The following is a 23,538-nucleotide window of genomic DNA, read 5'->3' as shown; positions in this document are numbered from 1 at the left end:
ATGTAAGTCAGACATGTGCAACCAGTGGCCCGCGGGCCGCACTGCGGCCCGCCAGGTTGTTCCGTGCGGCCCGCGTGGTGCTCAGCAAAATGTTAGAACTTCATACTAGCCATCACTATTTCATGCAGTTTACATCAAAGCAATGGAAATTTTCGCACGCTGTGTATAGAAATATTGCCCTTTGTGATGTAACAATGCTGCGTTGCATAATTTCGCAATGCGAGATTAGCAGTTTGAAAAAGCTGTTGAAAAAGTTTTTCAATAAATTGTCGCACAAGTGTGTCGTGGACTGCATTAAATCTATTTCTTAACTACATAAACTGCATAGGAAAGTCGTTTTACGATACTAATTTTTTCTGAAAAAATCATGTGGCCCGCGTTGTCATTCAAAATTTTGTATTTGGCCCTCCAGTGAAAAAGGTTGCACATGCCAGATGTAAGTTAAAATCTGCCGCTTTGACTGGCACTGAAATTACACATTAATTTGATAAAACCTGTCTTAGCTTGCTTGAGTATCTAGCAAGTCGGGGTCGGGCTTATTTCAAACTAAACATTTCCGGTCAGCCAGCTGCGGATGCTTTAAGTTACTTTTACCCTTCGCCACCACTTAAGTTTGTAGAATTTTGAATAACATGGGTTTGGTCGTTGAACAAATATTGTTAACATTCTACGGGAACGTTATGGTAAAAAATTACTCTGTATCGGACAAACGGCGACCTCTTTCAATACAGGGGCTTTTGGTAAGAAAATGCACTCACGCATGACTTGTCATGATGACGTTTTATTAACAAGATACAGGGGATATTTGCATAAATCACACGATGCAGATGAGAAATGGGGGAATATGTGCGTTCGATAAAGGTCGAAACCGGACACATTAGCAAAAAACACTGATGACTTTATAGGAAAAACGTAACGAAAAGTGTGAATCAAACAATACTGTCGAGTGGGTAAAACATTGTATATGAAAGCAATCTACTTACTACGACGATAAGGTTCATGGTAAAATTCTTCAGTTTCATTCTCATCAGACTGTTCATCATCAGGTTCAGTTGATTAATTATTGTGTATTGCACGTGTGGCGATTTTCATGGGGCATTTACAAAGTTGAAACATTCCCGCTCTACTGCAATTGTGGGATTGGAAAGCTCTGTACAGCGAGACTCTCGATGGCAATCTCGTCCGTCCCCCTCCTGATGCGAACGTACCCCTTTTCACCCCAAGTCTCGCCCCAGCTATTCTTCACGATCCAGTACTTTTCGCCAGTCTTTGAGTCTGCTCCGAAACCGACGACGAGGACCGCGTGGTTGGTTAGCTCGAATGGATTAAAGGCTCCATCTAGCGGTGACCTTAATTCGGTAACGTGGTGGTAGATTCCACTTTTGTAGAGCTGGAAATCTTCGTAGACCTTCGAAATAATGAAAATTGGTCATTCACACCGAAAAGTAGCACGAAGATGGAAGTGTGCGCATTTATAGCGTTGGATTTGGGTTAGTTGCTTTCATCTATAACATGTGCAATGGGGCAGGAATGTAGTTGGCGTGAGAAGTCTTGGACTGAAGTCGCGCACACAGTTGCAAGTCTTGTTTGAAAAATTTGTGCATTGGCGAATCCTTCTCACAACACGTTGGAAGTTGAAATTAATAAAAAATCCACGTCATATGATACGACGCGTGTTTTACGAGATCACCGTGTCAGCATGACGTAGCAAATCTATTCAATTGCGTGATTTTGAAAGCGCATCAAATTTTAATTCCCTTTGTCTGCGTTTGTCCGATGTCACATGACTGCCATATTAAATGAGTTTATGACGCAATAAAGCAAAAAGTTTTGTAAAGTTATTTTAGAAACGTGTGCAAATCGCTGCGTAAGTGGAAACGATTTGCGAGTGACACATGGTACCATTTGTACCACTATAATCACTGCAATGATTGGTTGATTTAAAAACAGCATAAACGCGATCTAAGCATTTTGAATGGTAGAAAATTTATGGACGTAACAAAAATTCCTTTACCTCAATCCCAACGGCAACGGGACCATTTGCCACCAAATCTTGCTTCATTACCTCTTCAGAGCAAGCGCCATAGTAACCGCCAACGTATTCGTACTTGGCCGCGTAGGTTCGCTTGCAATTAGCCACCGCCGGCTTACAGCTGGGGGTATCTTTTCCCACGTAGGGGTAGCAGTGCTCTTCCACGACCCCGAAATCTTGGGCGTACTTACCGGCGATTAAGTAGGGGAATCCCCCGTCGCATCCTAAGTAATTTCGAAGTTTAATTTTAAGGAGTTCTGTGTTGTGCTGTGTTGTTCTAAGTTCGGTATTGGCGCACGCGGTTTTGAAATGAAAAATTTAATTTTATTATAACTGTGCTGTAACATTCAGCAAATGAAGTTTTTCTCTACAATAAATCCAATACCTTGTGAGTATTCACCACAGGACACGACCTCTTGCGTGGAAAAAACAGGTGTTTGAGTGTTATTGGTCATGATTCTGATACGTGCCTCCAACATCGCCATCGATGCGAAAGCATAACAACTTCCACACGAACCCTGTGCATCACAGAAGGCATTATGACGTCACATAGTAATGACAAACATTAGTAACCAAAAAAGTTGATGAAAGTCGAGGAAGAAACAAAACGAAATCGTGGTCGCTTATTGGCGGTAACCTGATTTCGAATGGGGGATACAAAATCTTGTCCATTCACATTTCTCCAGTCCCAAGCTTCTGGAAGTCTTGCTTTCACGTAATTGCTCACAAATTTAAGTTTGTGGGGAAGGTTTGGTCTGATGTCAAAATTGATGAAAAAAACTTTAAAACCATAAATTAATTTTGTTGTATTTTGCGGCCCTGCATTTGAGTATATTACAATACCTGGTAATAGGACCATTTCCGTAACCAGAACGCTTCAGCACATCTCCGTACGACATTTTACCGAGCTCTGGGTAAGCTTGGGCCACCCAAGACTTTTGTTCTTTGTTGATTTGATTAACAAATTTCTTCTTGATCACATATGGCTGGTTCAGCAACTCTTGGCTTCTATTTACAAAACACAAAATTTTGCAGAGTTTACAGTGACAATACACAAATACAGCTTTGTTGTTGAAGTAGCATTTCTGGTTTAGAAATTCAAAATAAATGTTAACAGATTAAACTATCAAAGGGACAACTAGGTTCACTAATAACAAGTTAGGTCCGCTAGGTAGTGCAGCGATGTGCCCAACTCCCAAGCATGGGACTCGTGTTCGACACTTAGCAGCTCTACGCTGTTGTTGTGAATGACATTTGGCAAGGCATTGATGACATTTGCTCCTGTCTAATGGTTCTACTCAACAATTCCAAAGTTGGTAATACTACTAAAAGAACGAACTAGGATATGATCTATCTGGAAAAGCTAATCAAGATAATCGACGTTCAAGAGATAAGAAAATATTGCCGAGTCTAAATCGTGCAAAGACTCTTCACTTAAAGAATCAATATCCTAATATGCTGATACAGCAGCACATCATACAGTAGGACAAGTTGTTGCTTACTCATATGAGCCTGCTGGGTTCCGAACTACATTTCCTTTCCAGTTTCGTGATTCAAACAACATTCTTGACGGATGTTTTTGCTGTTTTATGGCAATAAAGCAAGCCCAGTCATTCCCGAGGACATCGTGAGACTGACCATACATGGTGCGGTCACACCAGTAGGTGGAGTGGTTCGCATCAACGGTCTTCCACTCGAAGAAAGCAAAATATTTCCGATACCCGACCACCGCTTCGAAGCCCTACAAACCACAAAAAAATATAACTTATGTCAATACGTTAATAACATTTATTTCGCAAGAAACACAAAGACGACTGACAGTGACAGATGAGATGATAGACATATAATAAAGTCTATTTTGACCAACCTGATTGTAAATAAGATTAAATGTCCCAACGGCTCCGTCCGAATTTTTGACGATTGAATTCATTCCAGAAAAAGTCATTGGAATAACATACATGACTTTCCCTGCAAGAAATTATCCTGATCATTTTAAATGCTGGATAAAAACAGTGACAAGGATTCACTAAAACATCAACATACCGGGATTGGAACAGTCTAAAGTTCGGTCATGGCCTCCCTCTGAGACGTACAAATTCCAAGTCCCGATTAAATCCTCATGGGTGCAGTTTGCTGGGGTGTCACCCAGCACACCAGTACATAGACATACAAGAAAGATTGCTACAAGAAATTTATCCATCTGCTCAAATCAAGGCATAAGTATAAGTATTTCAAAAAGTCCAACAAAATGCTTTAACACAACTTGTGTAACAGGTAAAAGGTAATCCTCGGCTTAGGTCACAAAAGCCATTTATATCTCCAATTTGTGTACATAAAGCAGTAAGTTTTCATTTGTTTCAAATGAGCAAATCTTTACTTCTCAGTTTCTATTATATAATTAAAGGTTTGCATATAACTACAAGCAGAAACAAACGTTGTTTGTTGATGCTGATAATTTAAACGCAGGATTGACCACACTTACAAAACTCACAATTCAGATCATGGCAATTATAATTATGACAACAAAGAATTCCGAATAACATCTCCATAAGTTCACACATCCCGTAACGTGGCACTAACTACAAAAATTCACATGTGGTAGGTTTACATTCACTTAACAAGTTCTAGGTTAATACATTTATGCATATGTGTAACATATATCAGTAGAAGTGCTATGTTGAATAACAGGTATATATGCTGTATACAAATTTAATAAAGTGCAAAGTGAAACCAGTTGGTAATTGTGCAATATTCATGATTTATTGAAATCTGTGTCAGGTATTTCATAGAGGTAGGTAGATCTTTCATGTTGAACAGTTACAGACAGCGAGAGTGGCCCAAATGTTGCGCCCCTGCTCACATTCAGAAGTTTACCCATCAGTCAGGAAAACACATTATCTGTATGATATATACTTGCTACACTACACAATTCACACTTTTATGAGTAAATGGCACCCATGGCATTTTTAAACAGTTGAACTATACTTTGGAACCAATAGATAAAGTAGAAGGAAAACTACAGCCGTTTGTGCTTATTCATTTCTCAAAGAGCTGTGTCCTCTCCTAAGACTGACGACGTCCACTCTTCAATCATTTTCTCATCCAGTTCTGATCCTGTGCCCCCAAAGTCGTGCGGGAGGATTGAAGGATCAATTTTCTTGTGGAGTGAATCGAATACAGAGCCATGAATCTCGAAACGTCTCTTCATCTTCTCCTTCATAAAAGGACGAACAATCGCGAAAACCGCATCAAATATTCTTGACTCGTTCACTATATTGACGGATTTGATACGGACCGGCATTGCATCCTGGAGCAAGCCTAGAAAGCGCTTTGCCAGGAATGGTCCTATTTGTTTGACTAGATCAAGTCCGCTATAAAATAAATCCTCAATGACCGTTACCCCATGAACCTGGACTTCCTCATCTTCTTCCAATAACTTCTCCATGGAGAGAACAACACAAGCGATGAAGTCATAGAACACCGTCTTCTTCATCTTCCCTGGTCTTCCGATGAGCACAGAAGATCCGTTCAAGGCCTTTCCTCTCAAGGCCATAAACGAACCCGATTCAAAGAGCGGCCTTAAACTTGCGGGGTCGTCGACTTTCTTAAAAACTTCTGTGAATTCAACTCGTTGCTTGTGATAATTTGTGAGCATTTTCAAAGCCCTTTCTTGATCAAATTTGCGTGCTCTGAGGAAGCGTAAAATAAAAGCATCGTCACTTCGAATCAGCTCTAATCCAGAATCTTGATTGATGAACGAATCCCTTAGCTGGTCAATCATTAAAAGTCGTGATGCATTGTCCTCCGGCTCATTCAGCTCATCAACAGCTTTCGCAAGAGCTTCCGCACTCAACGTGCACTCATATCTGTCTGAATTACTCATCACGACGGCTTAATAATGCAAAAACCAACAAATTAAAATAGATTTATATATTACATTATTAATTAAGTAACTTGCCAATAGCAAAATAGAAATACTAAGTCGTTGGCATAACATGTCTACTTTATATAGATAATAATTTCACTTGACAATGTCTGAGTATATGCACCAAAGCACAGATAAACAATTCACACACTAACGCATGTTAGATGGTATATTGCTGCTATCAAACAAGTGAAGGAACAAAAAGAATCTAAAACATTGAAAAAAAATAGATTTTAGGCATACACAACAACTGTGGTAATGATGGGACATAATGAAGAAAGAATAAAACTACACCTGTCAGTGCCCCTAAGCAATGGAAAACAATTATACGTATGCGTGTACTCCAGCTAAACTTTTATATGCACTTGATTATTTTAAGGACTTAAAATAAGTCTTAAAAACTTGATGAGGAGGAATGATCTTACTAAACAATTTCAGGCCTGATTCAGGCACAACATACTTGGCATAGCCTACTTCACTAAAAGTGTTATAATTAAGTTTTTCACAAATACTTTGCGTAAAATAAGATGATGCTAATACACAAACAGCATCACATTCAAATTTGAGCGCAATCTCACTACATCGGCTTACAAGTTGTGTTCCTAAACCTAGTCTACGATAACCTGGACAAATTGTGAATTTAACAATATCCAAGATTTTCTTGAACTGAAATTGGTCCAGCATGTTTTGCTTTTCAGTTTTAATCATGCTTACTGCTCGCGTAATATCAAGTCTTTGATACTCATGCACCTGGGCATATTTTTTTTCCCAGTCCAGTGGTCCTTCAACAGAGTTCAACACAAAGCCAACAAGAAGATTTGTCACTTTATCAAATACACCAACTGATGCTGATTGTTTTAAGAAAGCCATCAACCTTAAGGTTTGAATTTCCACAATGTAAGGAGCATCCTGCATTTGGTTTAGTGGCTCAGATGCAGCAAAAGAACTTCTATCTAGGTCTAGAACTTGGTCGAAGTCTTCAACAGTTAACTGCTGAAATTCGAAACCGTCAAGATTTGTCATAGTGTTTCAAGAATGCTTGAGTTTGTTGGAGTTGTTGTGAATCAATGGCAACTTTTTTTAGCTTTTTGCAATGATTAAAATGAATTATAATTAACAAATAGCAATTATATTTTTTCTTTGGAAGAGTTTAAAACCGAATTTGGAAAAAATATTTAAAAACTACTGGCAGTAAATCGTAAATTGTTTTTAAAACAACAAAGACTTGCACTACAAAAACGCAATAAAATCTTGAAAAGTTTGTGGTCGTGGATGACTAGGCTAGGCTACCTTATAGATTAGAATAACTCTTAACAACGCATGCAGAACCTTCCCAACACCAACGACTTAGGTCGGTAAACGGGGCACAGGCGATGAGGAATCATTTTGCAAAGACTTTCCTCACAGTCAGACGATAACAAGGCAAGGATAAAGATTATGACGCCACTCAACGTTATACCGTAACCTAGTTTATTGTCTGTAGGAAAACTCATTGTGTTTTGTACTTTCGGAATTTTTGTTGATTTCTTGTAATCATATGATGGAAGTGTTTTTTCAAGCGTGACATTTTTAGTGTATGATATCTATGACAGCGAGGGCAAAACTCCAAAACTGATATGATCTTACTGAATTCTGACCTATCTGGTTATACAGTACAAAAAAAACAGCCAATACTCAGTACATTATCATTAGAGATAGACTTGCCTCATGAGTAGACCTGCCTGACAGTCTAACGGCTCGAGTGCTGCCTGGCAACAAAAGTGGCATGTGTTCCGTGTTCGATACCCAGTGGAGTTATACCGTTCTAAAGCCCTTGGGCAAAGCATTAAGACACTTGCTCGTGTTCAGTCAGGCGAACCTGGTAGACAGCACTAAATTCGGGCAATACTGAAAAAAAAATGTCTTACGATTCCAACTTGCACTAAGACTAGCTCGGTAACTGGGGCTTGAGCGATGAGGAATCATCATCGGATTTAAATCGTGCAGACTCTCCTCCGATAAAGATTATCATTTATATCTTTCGTACTGTAATGAAATGGTTGTTTATCGTTCCTTAGCCTGTAAGGGCGACCTCTTCAATTACAATGTTTGTCCGTTGAATTGTTTAATGTCCTCGATGTTAAATGAGCCTCAAGGTCGTTGTCTGCTTTTCTTGATCTTAGAATTAATTGTACACCTCGACAACTGTATATTCTGATTATATTGAAGCTTCTTTGAACGAATAAATCAAGATAAAACATTGTGACAGCAACAGCATAAAGACATGTTGCGGCGTTGAACATAATAGCAAAAAGAGACTGATAAGTGATAACTCGTAATGCACGCACAGTAACAGGGAAGCAATCGATTACGTCACAAAGTGTTATGCTTCGCTGATTCGATAGACGAGAATTCTATGTCTTACAAAATTTTATATTACATTAATTCATAGTATTATCACAGTACGTACAAAATTTTTCTCTCATTTGTGATAATAAGCGGATATTATAGTATACAAATCGCATACAATATAGAATTCCTATTTTCAGACATCTACTTCAAGATACAGGACATCAATGATAGATAACATTGCGTACCGACAACTTCCTGTTTCCCGTTTGAAGTCGTGACATAAATATTGCGCGTGCCTATCTTGCGTGAGTTATACTCAGTTGTTCAATGCATTCATTCTAGTAACATCAAGCCTACAACATGGACATCTTTATGCTGTTGCTGTGCTAATGTTTTGTCAAAATGTATTTGTCCAAAGAAGCTTCAATATAATCAGTATATACATTTGTCATTCCTGTATAAGCATTGATGAATTATATTTGAACAAGTTTAGTGTCAAGATAGACAACATTATTCTTATCTTGTGAAGATAACAAGAACTTTGGTTCTGTAATATAGCAGTGGAAAACAAGTCATTATAATATTGATCACTGACAATTAATGCCTGTCCTGAGACAATAAGCCCTCAAGCAGACAGCAGCCTGAGAAAAGCATACAACGACCTCATGAGACTCAAATATTATCACCCGCAATAAACATTTCAACAAGTACTTATTCTAGTGAAGTGAGTCAACCTCTCAAGTTCAGGTGCCATATATCCACTTTCCATTACACTTATTTTTTCGTTTTTTTTATTTGTTTGCACTTAAATCTTCGTAACGTGACATTGTGGTTGATGATTGAATTTAAAAATCACTACAACTGTAAAGTTACTAAAGTCATTATTGATGTTTCTGAATAACTCATCACCCTTCTGCTAATCCGGAATATGATCACCATGAAATTGATTGACGTATTACTATGAAGCCTTTTTACACATAGTCACATTAACTTATACAAGGCTTACCATACGTCCCGTTTTAGCCGGGACGCTATCGGCTCATACGAAATGGATTAGAAATTAGTGCTGAATGATCCAGTTGACCAGAAAATTAAGCAAAGTGGGACGAGGCTTATTTGATATATACAAAGCTGTGAGTCGGCGTCTGCGATTTATCGACAAATAAATCGACAAACTAAAAATATTTTTCTAACACACCAAGGTCAGCCTGTGAGTGCTGTTGATTAACTAAGTACCACACAAATAAAAGGCTGCTGGGAAAAAATATCAGTGGTCAAGTTGAATTTATTGAGGTCGGTCCAGCGGTTTTCACTTCCTTGATATTAATCGCATACTGAGTGTATTGCACTTACGATATAGACCAACTCCGTTTTACCAATTATTGTTATTACTTATTATTACAACTGTTACGCAAAATTATACTATCCTGGACTGGAGATATTTTTCGAATGTGGTATGACCGGAAAACATTATGCAGAAAAAATCTATTTAACTAATTTTAGGTTTAGTGGCCGTGCTAGTTGTTACCAGCAAATATCAACGTTATTTCTATTTAACACGTTTTAAGCCTTTTCGGCTTCGTCACTTTTTCCTGTTCATTGGCGTGTGTTAGTAACAGCTGGCTTGATTTTGCGTCCCCACCGCGCTTTTAACGAAAACTAAAATTCTTTATGGATGTATTGACCGGCCTGTTTCAATGATTAAAAGATTAAAAGCTTGGAATTAGCATCGTAGATACCGACACTGTAATGTAAATTGATCATCGGTATGATGTGGCAATCTCCTCGGACTGCGGGAAATGTTTGAATTTAAACCAGGCGATGATCACTCATCGCTCGAACATGGAACACGAGCCGCATTTATTGCGAGGTCAGCGCCCGAACCACTCGACTACCGACGTGATAAGCATGCGAAGAAATCTTCTATATTCTTGAAAAAGAATAAAATTGTTTGTCTGATCTGAACAGCAGTTCACGTGCTGAATAAATGCAAATACACTTATCGGCTTGGATGCCTAAATCGCAGCTATGAACATTCAGTGCAAACTTATTTTTACCCCAGGTTGTAAGTACAATGGTACTTTGCGAATCTCTGCATTTTTTTATTTCCTATCGACGATGTACCAATACAGGCAATCCAATAAAATATAAAATTAACGAACGTATATTTGTTGATGAGTATGTGACGTCATTAGCCACGTAAACATTATTCATCTTGCGTCATCCTCATTCAAACACAAAACTCAACATTTCTTCAAGAGATCGAGTTCAAAACAGGTTGAGACCAATGAATTAATAGGTAAAAATATTCGTTAAATTTAGTATCAAGTCAGGAATATTGTGCTGCTGTATTATTTGCTTAATCCGGTAAATTATTCGAGCATTAATCCCACCTCGGGCTATACAGTGCAATTTTCTTGGTATTTGTTGATATTTAACGTCGCAAACTCTGCATTTCTTTGAACCAAGAAAATTTTCCTGGTTCCTGGCAAGTGAGTGTTTAGATGTTATCGGGACTTTTATAACTTCACTTTTCTTGCACTGATCAGCAAGTATGAAATTCATTGGGTATGGTATGACTCGTATGAGTCATTGCGCCAGGTACCGGGTTCGCAGGCAAAGCTGTTTTGAATGCAATTATCTTGCAAGGAATCCGTCGACGATCACGACACAAAAAACCCAGCCAAAGGAAATTTGGTTTAAGCTGATGTGGTAAAAACACGAAAAAAAGCTGATCTTAGCTCCAAGTATTAGAGGCCATATTTTTACTACATTACGTTTTGATCGGAGGCCATTTGAACTTCATGATTAATAGAATGGCTGTTAATAGAATTAATAAGCTGGATAAAAATGCAGTAAACATGTTTTTCCTACATATATAGGCCTGTAAGATCGATTCGCCCAAGAAGAGTTTGCAAACTTGTCTTAGTTTTTGGTGCAGTCATACCATTAAGCTGTAACAAGTTTAAGAGGAGATTTTTGCTTACAGTCACAATAATTTCTAGAGAGTTTGGCATTGAATGAAATATGAATATTAACGTATTGATGTGTTTATGTGCGCTTGCTATTTTCAAGACAGATGCTATCAATGTACCAGGTAAGGGTTATTTAAATGTAATTCCGAAATTGAAACATTTTATAACATTGTTTATTTTTATGATTGAACTTTGAAAACTATGCGATTACAAATAAATCAACCAATGCCGGAACCGCTTGAGAGAACGAGACTAACATGTTTCGAATATAAATATTTTATCTTATTTCAGAGAAAATACGGACCAATGTTGAAATTAATTATGGAATAACTGCTGATAATTATACTCATATTTTATTTTAACATTAATTTTGAAATTTTTCCCAAAAACTACTTTTTGTGATTAACTTTACTTTTGCTTTTTCATTGTTAAGTGAAAAGCTTTGGTTGTTGGCGAGATACATCAAACCGAGCAATACCAACAGCAGAAGGTTCTTCCAGTCTGCTGGATGGCAATTATCAAAGCAGATCCAATGCTTTGCAGAAATGTGCAAGAGTTGCATTGGAAAGAGGCTACAAGATATTTGCTGTTCAGGTAAAACACTTGCTAAAAAACTGCGATCTTCATGATGAAGATAATCTTGGATTATATTTTGAATTCGCGCTAAAATTTGCAGAATTTAATATAATTCGAAATTTCTAAACATGCAGAAGTATAAAAAACGGAAATAATTAAATAACAAATAATCAAACTGCTTATAGTCATAAATTTTGACTTTGACCAAACTTCAAATCTCCAAACAAGTAATTTTTGAAAAATTTAAAAGGTGCCAGAAAATAAATTTAGTCACATGAATGTCTCAAATGCACAAAGAAGAAAATTATTAAGATAAAAGTTTTAAAACCAGATATAACACCAAACTGGAAAATAACAAAAAAATGTTGCAAATTAAAGCAATGAAAATTTAGGTCAATTTAGTTTCTTGGAGTCCGTTGTGTTAAAATTTGGTGTCGAATATTTATTTTTAGTTGATGACATTTTGTTTCTTGTGTTGGAATGCTTAGTGTCCGAGCTATCACGTTCATAATAATTCAGTAGGCCTATGTTTGAATACGTTTGGAATAGACGTTGTTTTCTTGATTCAAAAATTTTAAAACATGACTTCAATTCAAAACTTATTTAATTCATGCAAAACTCAACCTTGTAGAACGGAGGCTGGTGCGCCACTTCAGCCACAGCTCGTCAAACTTACATGAAATACGGAGCATCTAACCAATGTAAGGCTGACGGGGAGGGCGGACCGTGGGCCAACCATGTCTATGAGGTTCAGTCGACTGGGTTTGGTAAGCGAATGTTAACATTTTTACCCCAGAGTTCGTCATAATTAAGGCTTGATTATTTGATCAAGTGATTGTATGCCACTGTGGGTATGACGTAATATCATTTTATGATAAATAAGCGAAAACAAATTCGTTTTTGAAACTACTTGTATATTTGTATTGAGTATTTCCTTACATTTATTCTTTGCATGATGTTTTAGTTGAAAAGAAGGACCTCGGTTGTTGGAGAGACACCTCAAATCGCGCCATCCCCACAGTGGAGGGGACTTCCAGTCTGCTTGATGGGTCTTATACAGCTCGAAGTGATGCTTTGCGCAAATGCGCTCGAGTAACATTCAATCGAGGAAATGATATTTTTGCCTTACAGGTGATATTGGATTAGTACTCAGCAAATTTGGCATTTGCCAAGTTTGAAGTTGATGTTACAGCCCACTTTTCGTTTCTAGCAGTTTTTTATCAGTTAGATTTAATTTTGTTATTTAATTTATTTTCCTTGTAACAGCTATTCATGTCGATTTGATCTATTTACAACGTATTTATTCCATTGAAATTAATATAGAACGGGGGTTGGTGTGCTACTTCTGGGAACGCCCATTTGACTTACACAAAATACGGAGGTTCGAGTCAATGCAAGTCCGACGGGGAAGGCGGGCCGTGGGCCAATGCTGTTTATAAATTCATTTCCTACTGTGAGTCTCATACTTTATTATTTTTACGCTGTTACTTTTTAAAGTTTCTTCCATTACATCAAAACAACTTTTGCTTTTACAGTCGAGTATCAAAGTCGCGGATGCTGGCGTGACACATCGTCTCGGGCGGTTCCAACTGTTGAAGGATCATCTTCGATACTCGATGGAGCCTACCAACATCGTCATAACGCGATAGAGAAGTGCGCCCGAGTCGCCAAAAAGAGAGGTCTCAAGTTTTTTGCTGTACAGGTCAGTCGAAGTGGGCGGTGGCATTGTTTCACTTATTCATGTCACATCGAAATATCTTAATAATAACCTACGCTGCCGTGCACTCTAAAAATAGAGGTTTGGGAAAGCAATTCTTCAAACATTGTGAAACAAATATGCTGCGGACATTATAATCAAACATTAGCCTAAGGTTGTTGCAGTTGTTATACTATAAAGTATTTCGTTCTAAGCGTATACGCACAGGACACATGTGCGTTACATTTTTTCAGGTGTATTTTCTGAATTTACGCTTTAGAAAGTTTTTCACTTGACTTTCAGACTGTCACCGTGTTGGTTTCAGAGTCAGATTTATCAATATTGATCCGATGCGTATTTAACACATGTAGGCTAGGTTACTTTGTACTACCTGTATTTGATTGATTTGCCTAAGCGAAAGCCCAGATGAAATCAACAGAAGTTTTATTGCGTAATAATACTTAATGATCACAACGTTTTGTTATCAAACAAAAAGACTCTTTGCTTCGTGCTGAATAATAATTATCATATAGAACACAAAAACCGACCACAATTATTTCGCGTCCTGTACGAGTGTTTACTTAAAACCTGTCCGGAAAGTGGGATATTACAACGATGACGATGAAAAAGTAAAGAATTTGATCGTATCGTTCATTTATTTCTGACGAAGCAAATGGTTACTTGACAAGCACCGTGTAAGTGCTTAACATTTGAAAATATTCTGCTACGGGCGGCTCTGATTGGTTGCCAAAAAAAAACAGAGAAAAAAGATGCTTGGAAAATCGGTTTATTTTGCTGAGCTATAAACAAGATTTTTAAGATGATTGGAAAAATTGTAATGATTTCTAATCCTTTTATTCACCTCATTCGACATAAAACATGCCAAGTTGACACAGCAGCTTGGAGACAGGACAGTTGACGATAACGATGATGGTGATGAGTCAACGCGATGACGTAGATACGAAAGAACTCTTAAAGTTTTCTACCATCTTCGTCAACAAACTTTTCTGGTCGCGCATGCTTTGTAGAATTTGGTAAAACATTTTCGAGCTATAGACGTATTATTTTAAAAACAATGCGATTGCAATGACAGCAATAAATGCAGGGATCGTATTTATTAAGCAGAATTGAAATGATGATAATAATAATTTTTTTAAGTCGGCCTCGATTCTTTCTACATTATTTTCAAACAAATACGTCATCATCTGCAATTGCATGGCTGCTGTTAATCGCATTAAGAACAACGTCACGCTGAGCAATCGACGCCCGCCAGGGTGAGATAACACGCGTCGAAATTATCTGTGTGTTTGTTTTTGTTTTGTATCGTACAATCGCTCGTGAATGTGCACGTTAAGTTATTCCTATACGTCGACAATAAAAATGATTTTATTTATTTTTTAAAATATCGAATTTAGTTGATGTGTAAGCTAAATGTTTTAGATTGACGCTGAGTCAAAATCAAAAACATTACAACACGGCCTATACAGCTTGCAAAGTGAAAACATTTTTTTAAAAATCTCTACATACTGTACCGGATTAACTAACTCATGTTAAATAACTGAAAATTAAAGAAAAATTTTATGGCACCCAGTTCGACAGCAGTAAGTGGAAGCGTTGCAAAAATCTGACACTAGAAACTTTAACTCGCATTTTTTGCACAGAGCATCGAAGTGAATATAACATCCTTAATGTTTCAATAATTGCTTTTCAATGTTTTCCAATATACAGAATGGCGGCTGGTGTGCGACATCAAACGGTGCTGGTTCTACGTACAGGAAATATGGAAGATCAAATGCTTGCAAAACTGACGGCGAAGGTGGACCCTGGGCCAACCACGTGTACGAAATCAAACCCAAAGGTAACCGGCAAATTTTATTTTAAAAATAGAAATTTCTTGACCGTTTAAAATATAAGGTACCTGTACCGAATAAGGCCCGGTCCCTAGTAAGGCCCATTGCTCATATTTCGCAAACCCGTGCAAATAAATGAAAGATTTTGTCCCTACATAATAACTAATATAAATTCATGATGGTTTACCAGATTTCATCCTTGTCACGTGATCGACCGATTCGCTAGAGCACAACAAAAATTTGATATTTGCAGTTAAGGTGGTTTTGTTAATTTAGAAAAAAAGTAAGTGAGAATTTGGCCGGTTAAATGAACTGTTGTCAGCCGGCTGAAATTTTCATGTAACAACCAACTTAGTATTGAAAAGGATAATGCACTTTTTTTTGCTAAAATTTTTCTGATGATAAAAACGTGACATTTTTTCGTGGATGCCACATGCGCCTAATAAGGCCCATACAAGATGCTTGGCTAATTGATGTCCAGACTTCAAGAGTGGTTCCAGTCCTCAGTTGGCAAATTGTTGCAATTACTTTGATGCGCCTAGTGGAATCTTTTTAAATGTTTGTACAACTTAAAATGTGAAATTTCTAATAATGTTATATGTTGTCTATTACTATGTTTTGAATCAAAATACTCACAAAATTGGTGGGCCTTATTAGGAGCCTATGCTCCTAATAAGGCCCTTTTTTTTGGAATTTTTAATTTCTTTATAAAAATTTTTTGGGGGTTGTCAGGTATTGTGGTTTTAATATGTTGTAGTCATATACCCTCACTAATAGAATACGATTTTTCAGTCTATTCTCATTTATGGTTCTTGAGTTATTTTCAAAAAAGTGTTAGGTGGGCCTTATTCGGTACAGGTACCTTATTAGGTTTTTAACACTGAGATTCTGTACTAGCCTACGTTCAGTTTATTGTTCCAAACGAAAAGGCACCAAATGTTCTTTTTTTGTTCAGTTTCCAAGTTTTCTTTCATAAGTCGAGGTTGCTGGAGAGATACCAGCAATCGCGCTGTGCCGCCCGCTGAAGGAACAGACTTATTGGACGGATCCTACTTTACAAGACTAAATGCGCGACTAAAATGTGCTCGAGTAGCAAAAGCGAAAGGTCACAACGTCTTTGCTTTGCAGGTAAAACACTTCGGCAGTTATGATATTATATGATCAACAAAGGAGAAAAAACACAATTTTAAATATTTCAAAGACATATAATAATTAATAGATTTTCTGCATAAAAATGGATTTTTCTAAATATTATGTAGTGATGACAAAATGTTATCGTTTATGCTTAACAGAATGGCGGTTGGTGTGCTACCGCCAAAGGAGGTGTAGGCTACAAGAAGTACGGTCCAGCGTCTAATTGCAACCATGACGGTCTGGGTGGTCCATGGGCGAATAATGTCTACACTTTTCTGACTTTAACGCCCGGCCGTTAATCGTGGAGAAAGTTCAAAGTGTATGAGCTGCTCCATTTTACGAATTGCGTCATGCATAGCCTATATGTGCACAATAAAAATTGCCTCGTCAATAAACTCATGGTACGTGGTCCTATTCTGAATCAGCAAAAGGACAACAAGTTATAGAGATGTATCAAGATGTAATGTTACGATGCAAAAATAAAGTGCAAATAAAGAAAAAAAATATTTACATAAAAATATAAGAGAAATATTTTGTATGTACGAAAGATACAAATGTTGACGTGGGGCGGGGCCACTCAAATATTAGCTGGTGTTTTTGTAAAACCTGTAAGTCAGAATTTAGTAGGGATGTAACGTATCGAACACAAATCCGAATATTACGCACAAATATCGACCTTTTGCTGTTCTCGCGAATCCGAATCTTCGTGGCATATTCGGGTCGAATACTCCATTACTCTATTTACTTGTGGCCCACTAACGAATATTGCATTTTTTCGAATCTCGCATATTGTGACATAATTCAAAACGACCTGATAGGATATATGTATCTGCTGAATATACCGAAGTCAGTAAATTTTGAAAAACTGGGCACTTTATTGCTGTTTGCAAGGAAACACGATGCTGAAAAATAAACCGTACAACTGAACACGTATGAAGACATGTTCTATAATCTATATGAAGACATATTTCACTGGTACACAAAATAAGTCAAAAAGTTACTTTGTAAGCTAAAAAATTCCCAAACAAGGACATCTGGGGATAGCACTAATTTACGGAAAGTGAGAAATTACAGGATATTTTTTTCAGTGTTTGTAGTAATTGAAATTGCAAATATACGCAGTATTATTAAGCTTAACCCATTAAGCATAAAAAAGATTTTTGTCGCAATGCATTTGAAACTTTGTAAAGTCTTTAAAAGAAGTTTGTCGGTCCAGTGGTTTACTTATTGTATTTTTATGGAATGAGGAAACTGAGGAACGTGACACTAATTTGCGGAATGTGAGAAATTATTAGAAAATTTCTGTTTCAATGCAATTATTGAAATCAACAATATATATGTGGTATTATTTGACATATTATCGTAAAGTGTTAAGTTTTTGTGGCAATGTGTCTTTAATTTTCTTTAACCTTTTAAAATGATTTTTTGAGTAAGCTACAATGATTTCTACTAATTTATACATGTACAGCAAAGTTTTTTAATGTTTAGTGCTTAGTTTCGTGCAGCCCTATCAGTGCATGGTGTTAATGATGAAAGCCTATTACAGTCAACAGTTCTTACTTTTTCTATCCGCGGTTAGAACATTTTGTCGGCCGAAAAATTTCAACATTACAACCGAATTAGTTTAGAAGAAAAGGTTTTTATTATAGGTGCTGTCAGGTTTTTTTTTAAGGTTTGGTTTGGGTGACCGCTAAGTAGTTTTAAGAGACCGCAAGTGTTTCATTTAAATACCAAAAAATAGCCTGTAGTTGCAAGTCCAAATTTTGGGAAACCGCTGGAGAAATTTGGGGGACCGTTTCGGTCCCCCAAAACAACTTAAAAAAACACTGGGTGCTGTGCACTTTCTCAAGAATACGATTAATTTAGAACATAAGTAACACCATTGCTTATAAGATGTTTATTGAATTATAATCACAATAGCTAGATTTTACTAATGAGCTAGCAAATCTGTTAATTTGTAAAGGGGACAGAAGTTAGTTAAGCGTTTATGGCTGTAAGGTGGCGCGCTGCGCTATTTGTGACTTCGAGACCAAGATTAGGTTAATTACGCATACATACGTATAGGCATTCAATAAATCCGCTTCTATAGAAATCAGAACTTTCAAATTGCATAAAAACCAGGGCATGTAGACAAAAACCGACTTCAGATTTGAAATCAGGGCGAAAAATCTATCAAGGATCAGTTAAAAAATGTAATGCAACAAAAAATGAAAAACAAATTGTTCCCCAGTGTTACATATATAATTAAGTTACTTGTTAATAATAAAATGGAAATACTAAGTCGTTGGCATAATGTATCTACATTGTATAGATAATAATTTGACTTGACAGTGTCTGAGTATATGCACCAAAGCACAGATACACAATTCACACACCAACGCATGTTAGATAGTATATTGCTGCTATTAAACAAGTGAAGGAACAAAAGAATCAAAAACAATGATAAAAATATAGATTTTAGACATACACAACAACTGTGGTAATGATGGGACATAATGAAGAAAGAATACAACTACATCAATCGATGCACCTTCGAGTCAGGACCATATAACAGCAACTTAAAATGCTTGGCAATGAAGCTAAAATTAAGCAATGGATAACAATTATATGTATGCGTGTACTCCAGCTGAATTTGCATATGTACATGATTATTTTAAGGACTTATAATAAGTCTTAAAAACTTGATGAGGAGGAATGATCTTACTAAACAATTTCAGGCCTGTTTCAGGCACAACATACTCAGCATAGCCTACTTCACTAAAAGTGTTATAATTAAGCTTTTCACAAATACTTTGCGTAAAATAAGATGATGCTAATACACAAACAGCATCACATTCAAATTCGAGCGCAATCTCAGTACATCGGTTTACAAGTTGAGTTCCTAAACCTAGTCTACGATAATCTGGACAAATTGTAACTTTAAAAATATCCAAGATTTTCTTGAACTGAAATTGGTCAAGCATGTTTTGCTTTTCAGTTTTAATCATGCTAAATGCTCGCGTAAAATCAAGTCTTCCCTTTTCATGCACCTGGGCATGTTTTTTTCCCCAGTCCAGTGGTCCTTCAACAGTGTTCAACACAAAGCCAACAAGATGATTTGTCACTTTATCAAATACACCAACCGATGCTGATTGTTTTAAGAAAGCCATCAACCTTGGGGTGTGAATTTCCACAATGTAAGGAGCATGCAGCATTTGGTTTAGTGGTTCAGATGAAGCAAAGGAGCTTCTATCTAAGTCTAGAACTTGGTCGAAATCTTCAACTGTTAACTGCCGAAATTCTAAATTGTCAAGTTTTTTCATTGAGTTTGACGACATGATTTGTTATGTTGTAGCTGTGGTGGATCAATGGCAAATTTTTTTAGTTTTTTGCAATAATTAATATCAATAATTTTTACCAAACAGCAATATTCTTCATTTGGAAAGAGTTTAAATACAAATCTGGAAAAATATTTCAAAAAATACTTGCAGTTAATCATAGCTTGTTTCGAAAACAACAAAGTCATTACAAAGAAACAAGAAAGGGCTGAAAACTAAGTTAGTACACTTAATAACTTAGACATAACCTCTGTGCACTCGATTTTCAGTTGATTTAAAGATTAAATAAGTTAAACTGTGTACATTTGCCTACTGTGCAATTGCGCACCTAGGTGCACACTTCCATCGCATCTGAGCATTTTTGCACAGCACACTTGTCATTTTTGGCTCACCCAATATCTTGCTGAAAATGGCAATACTTTGCAGTCCGGTTAAGGTTAAACTTTTTTGTCTTCACGCTGTTTTAGTAGGCCTATAATAAATGCCATTTTAAAATAGGTAAACAGAGTATTGAAAATTCAGTGCACGCCATCTTGCTAAAATCTGTGTGTTTCTCAGTTTCCTCTATCCATAAATTAGCGTTGTCTCCAGATGTCCTTGTTTAGAACTTATTGAGCTTACAAAGTAGTTTTTGACCTATTTTGTGTACCAGGTAGCTTCGTTGTGCATCAGATAGCTATATTGTTGAACATGTCCGGCGCACAACGGTTTCTTTGCGTACGGGAGTAGGTGGCTAGCCGGATCAAGTGTACAAGTGCACAACCACAGGATGCCTTTACCACCGTCATTCTGGCAGAATCCTAGCAGAATCATAGCTTCCAAAATGACAGCAGGGTTTCCGTTTATTTTTTTATAAACTATGTACAGTAGACTAAATAATTATTCTTAAGCGCTAATGGTAAACTGCCTAATGGTTTTAATGTGGTATGCCTAGTCGTGACTCGTCTGTTTTTAACATCGCCTGTAAATATTTTTGGTTACGGTATTTCGATGTCAGCAGTCAAACGTTATTATTAATATTAATGAGAAAATTCTTTGATTTAGCATTATGAATTGCATGGCCTAGGTAAAAGGTAAAATTGTTGAATGCTGATGGGCTAAAATGTCAGGTTCTTCTGACATTTTAGGCCTATTAGGTTGATGCAATGCAGAAGTCTGGAAGTGAAGCTTCTTTGTAGACCATAGCCCATTAGCTATAGCTTAATAACAGGTTGCATGTAGTTGAAAAAACAAAATCACAATAGGTTGCACTTGCACTGTCTCAATAATCAAGTCAGCAACTGTATGGATAACAGTCTACAAGCCTAAATAAAAGCATAGATGTAGTAATTTGACTGATTTCCAAAATAAATGTGCATGTAATTGTAGTATATGTACTCAGTAAATGCATTTACCTGCCCAAGATGTTGAAATAGCCTAGTTTTCTAGTGTTTTTTGGCTCTGAATTCTTAACATGTTATATAGGCCTATTTAGTGTAAATAGTAAGCATTTGTCAAATTGCAAATATGTTTTAGGGTTGACAAAATACTGAGTGTATAACAGAGAAATGGGAAGTTTTGTTTAAGTACTTCTTGGTGTAAACATCCTTTTCTCTAGATAAGTTAAAATTGTTTGAAAGTTAATCAATAAGTATTGCAATTACTGTTTTAAAAGTCAACTCAGCCCTTTAAAACATACAAGTAGAGGATTTATCATTTTAATGTGGTTAAGCTCCAATCTGTCGGTATTGAAGGCATGTTCTATTGTTGTGCAAGTCTCATATGTTTTGTGATTTCATTTGTGCTTTTACCATATTTAAGTTTTCTTACATTAATTATTATCACTCCAATTATTATCACTGAAATTGAACATACCAATATATCTATTTGTGTAAATCATAATTTGCTGTTGATGGACTTTCCAACCATGCCCCTGAGGCAGCCCTTTCATGGTCGTTAGGTTTTTTCATCAGGACATTCCCCAATAGGCATATTATACCTCGATAATAGGTAATGCTTGTTTAACAAAACCATTGGTTACACTATGAAGTAGTATTTATAGTGAAGCATAAATACTAAACAGGCACAACAATTGCTGTGCACTTTAAATACAAACAGACAAAGTGAACATAAAAGAATGTGGAGCCAACCAGATACACCATCATTAGAATAACATCTAAGAATGCACAAACATGGGACTGGCAAAGGCTGCACATGCCATGGAAAAATCTAGATAACTGGCGGCATCGCTGTGCTACATCTGGCAAGAAGAAGTACATAAAAATTTCTTTATATACAAAGACGTCCCAATGCTGGTATGCACTTATACTATCGTACATCTTGTGAACTGTATGTGAACAGCTCTTAATTTCATCAACAGACGTTTTGATTGGGAAATTCAAGTTCTTGGAAGCACTATTGTAGTCCAAGTGATAGAGGTGCAGAGTGAGGTAAATTATGGCTTCTATTTCTAACACCCATACAAGGTAAACGTTACAGCGACACTGATACTTTTCAAAATACTTTATTTAAAGGTTGCCCACAGTGATATGGAAAATAACAGAGTTGTCGATCCATCGCTTCCTCACTTGTTGTACACACAGTCTGCTGCGAACAAACTCCAGGAGATTTGATGCAAGGTTGCTACTGAGATATTTCTCCGTGTACTTAACTTCGTAAAGTCGTAAATCTTTAATTTTGTCACTGAACACTGTAAAAAGATATAGTGGCGATAAGCAAACATCTTTGACTTTGCATTTTCTACAGAAAACTGTATAAGGTCAATAAGTGATTGAGCAATATTGTCCAGAATGGCCGTCGAAAAATCCTTCCAGTGTTTACCAGCCTCACCTTCCAAGTTGTACTGTGGCTGAAATTCCTCCAGCTCATTTGTTGTGATTATCTCCATGTCAAGGATACATTTCGGTAGTTTTCGCCATTTAATGATTTATGTATTATGCTGAGACTTTTTTTCTTTCGTGAAAGCAGTTTTCTTATTGACTTCTTTATGATGTTTTGGAATATTGGCTGATTTTTTCGTAAAAAATATATAGCTACAGCGATCGATCTTGGAACGAACACCATCATATTCTACTATCCCCACTTCCCCACCATCACACTGGACTACTCTTTCCTCACGCACGATGTAGGTAATATACTAATATAGTGCCGTTTTTCCTCACCAAACTCAAGGTAACAAATCCCTACCTGAAGTTTATATCTTATTTTTCCTTCTCCACAGGGTATAATTAACTCACGATTGGCAACCACAATCTTTTCTGACAGTGACTTTGAATCACGTCTTCTTAATCCGATCACAAGCAGTTGTGACGTGGAAATGAACCTTCCTTGAACATTTACGCTCATTATAGGATTCCCAGGACATGAGGAACATTCTTTGGAAGTTAAGCATGTGAAGTGTTCGGCGATATAGAGAATTAACATCGAGCCGTGTCTTACCTCATTATACAAAGGCAGCAAAAGATTTCTGTTGTTTCTGTTACACTTGTTTTTGCCCTGTATCTGTTACGTTTCTCCCTTGCGGCCGATTGCGCGTTTCCGTGGTTAATTAAGCACATGTGTCTTTTTATCGACGTGTGTCCGACAAGTAGTTGCACTGACAGTTTTGCATTGGAGCTCCTGAAATGAGCTGTGTGAACGAAAACTTGACCTAACTGCTTTTAAAATAAAACATGTGCCTGTAATTCTAAGAGTGAGAACAAC

At 36.9% G+C, this 23,538-nt stretch overlaps 2 protein-coding genes, 1 long non-coding RNA gene and 1 pseudogene across 6 annotated transcripts; 2 read left to right on the top strand and 2 right to left on the bottom strand.

Annotated features, from left to right (window-relative positions):
• Positions 1–761: 761 nt before the first annotated feature.
• Positions 762–4,232, bottom strand: LOC143450552 (dipeptidyl peptidase 1-like). Its single transcript, XM_076951153.1, has 8 exons — positions 4,076–4,232; positions 3,900–4,000; positions 3,535–3,773; positions 2,876–3,040; positions 2,670–2,787; positions 2,418–2,550; positions 2,015–2,256; positions 762–1,408 (listed from the first exon to the last, which is right to left on the bottom strand). Exons 1-8 carry the CDS (start codon positions 4,230–4,232, stop codon positions 1,124–1,126), a joined length of 1,440 nt encoding a protein of 479 aa, XP_076807268.1. The 3' UTR covers positions 762–1,123.
• A 6-nt stretch (positions 4,233–4,238) lies between these two features.
• On the bottom strand, positions 4,239–6,322 carry LOC143450554 (alpha-tocopherol transfer protein-like pseudogene; annotated as a pseudogene).
• A 4,852-nt stretch (positions 6,323–11,174) lies between these two features.
• Positions 11,175–16,930, top strand: LOC143449667 (uncharacterized). Its single transcript, XM_076949961.1, has 9 exons — positions 11,175–11,385; positions 11,697–11,857; positions 12,471–12,606; positions 12,804–12,970; positions 13,163–13,292; positions 13,375–13,541; positions 15,264–15,393; positions 16,341–16,513; positions 16,678–16,930. The coding sequence occupies exons 1-9, from the start codon at positions 11,316–11,318 to the stop codon at positions 16,816–16,818; spliced, it is 1,275 nt and encodes a 424-aa protein (XP_076806076.1). The 5' UTR covers positions 11,175–11,315; the 3' UTR covers positions 16,819–16,930.
• Positions 16,931–20,220: 3,290 nt separating this feature from the next.
• LOC143450489 (uncharacterized) lies at positions 20,221–23,519 on the top strand. Of its 4 annotated transcripts, XR_013114706.1 has the most exons (7): positions 20,221–21,825; positions 21,934–22,088; positions 22,196–22,265; positions 22,350–22,454; positions 22,582–22,740; positions 22,869–22,960; positions 23,057–23,519. It is a non-coding gene; the product is annotated as an uncharacterized LOC143450489 (long non-coding RNA). The 4 variants fall into 4 exon arrangements; XR_013114705.1 differs by having other exon boundaries at positions 20,222–22,088; XR_013114707.1 differs by having other exon boundaries at positions 20,222–22,088; positions 22,869–22,964.
• Positions 23,520–23,538: the final 19 nt, after the last annotated feature.

This window comes from Clavelina lepadiformis, chromosome 3 (genome assembly GCF_947623445.1).
Source record: "Clavelina lepadiformis chromosome 3, kaClaLepa1.1, whole genome shotgun sequence".
In the NCBI taxonomy this organism is placed as follows: Eukaryota; Metazoa; Chordata; class Ascidiacea; order Aplousobranchia; family Clavelinidae; genus Clavelina; species Clavelina lepadiformis.
This window is presented reverse-complemented; position numbering and strand designations above follow the sequence as displayed.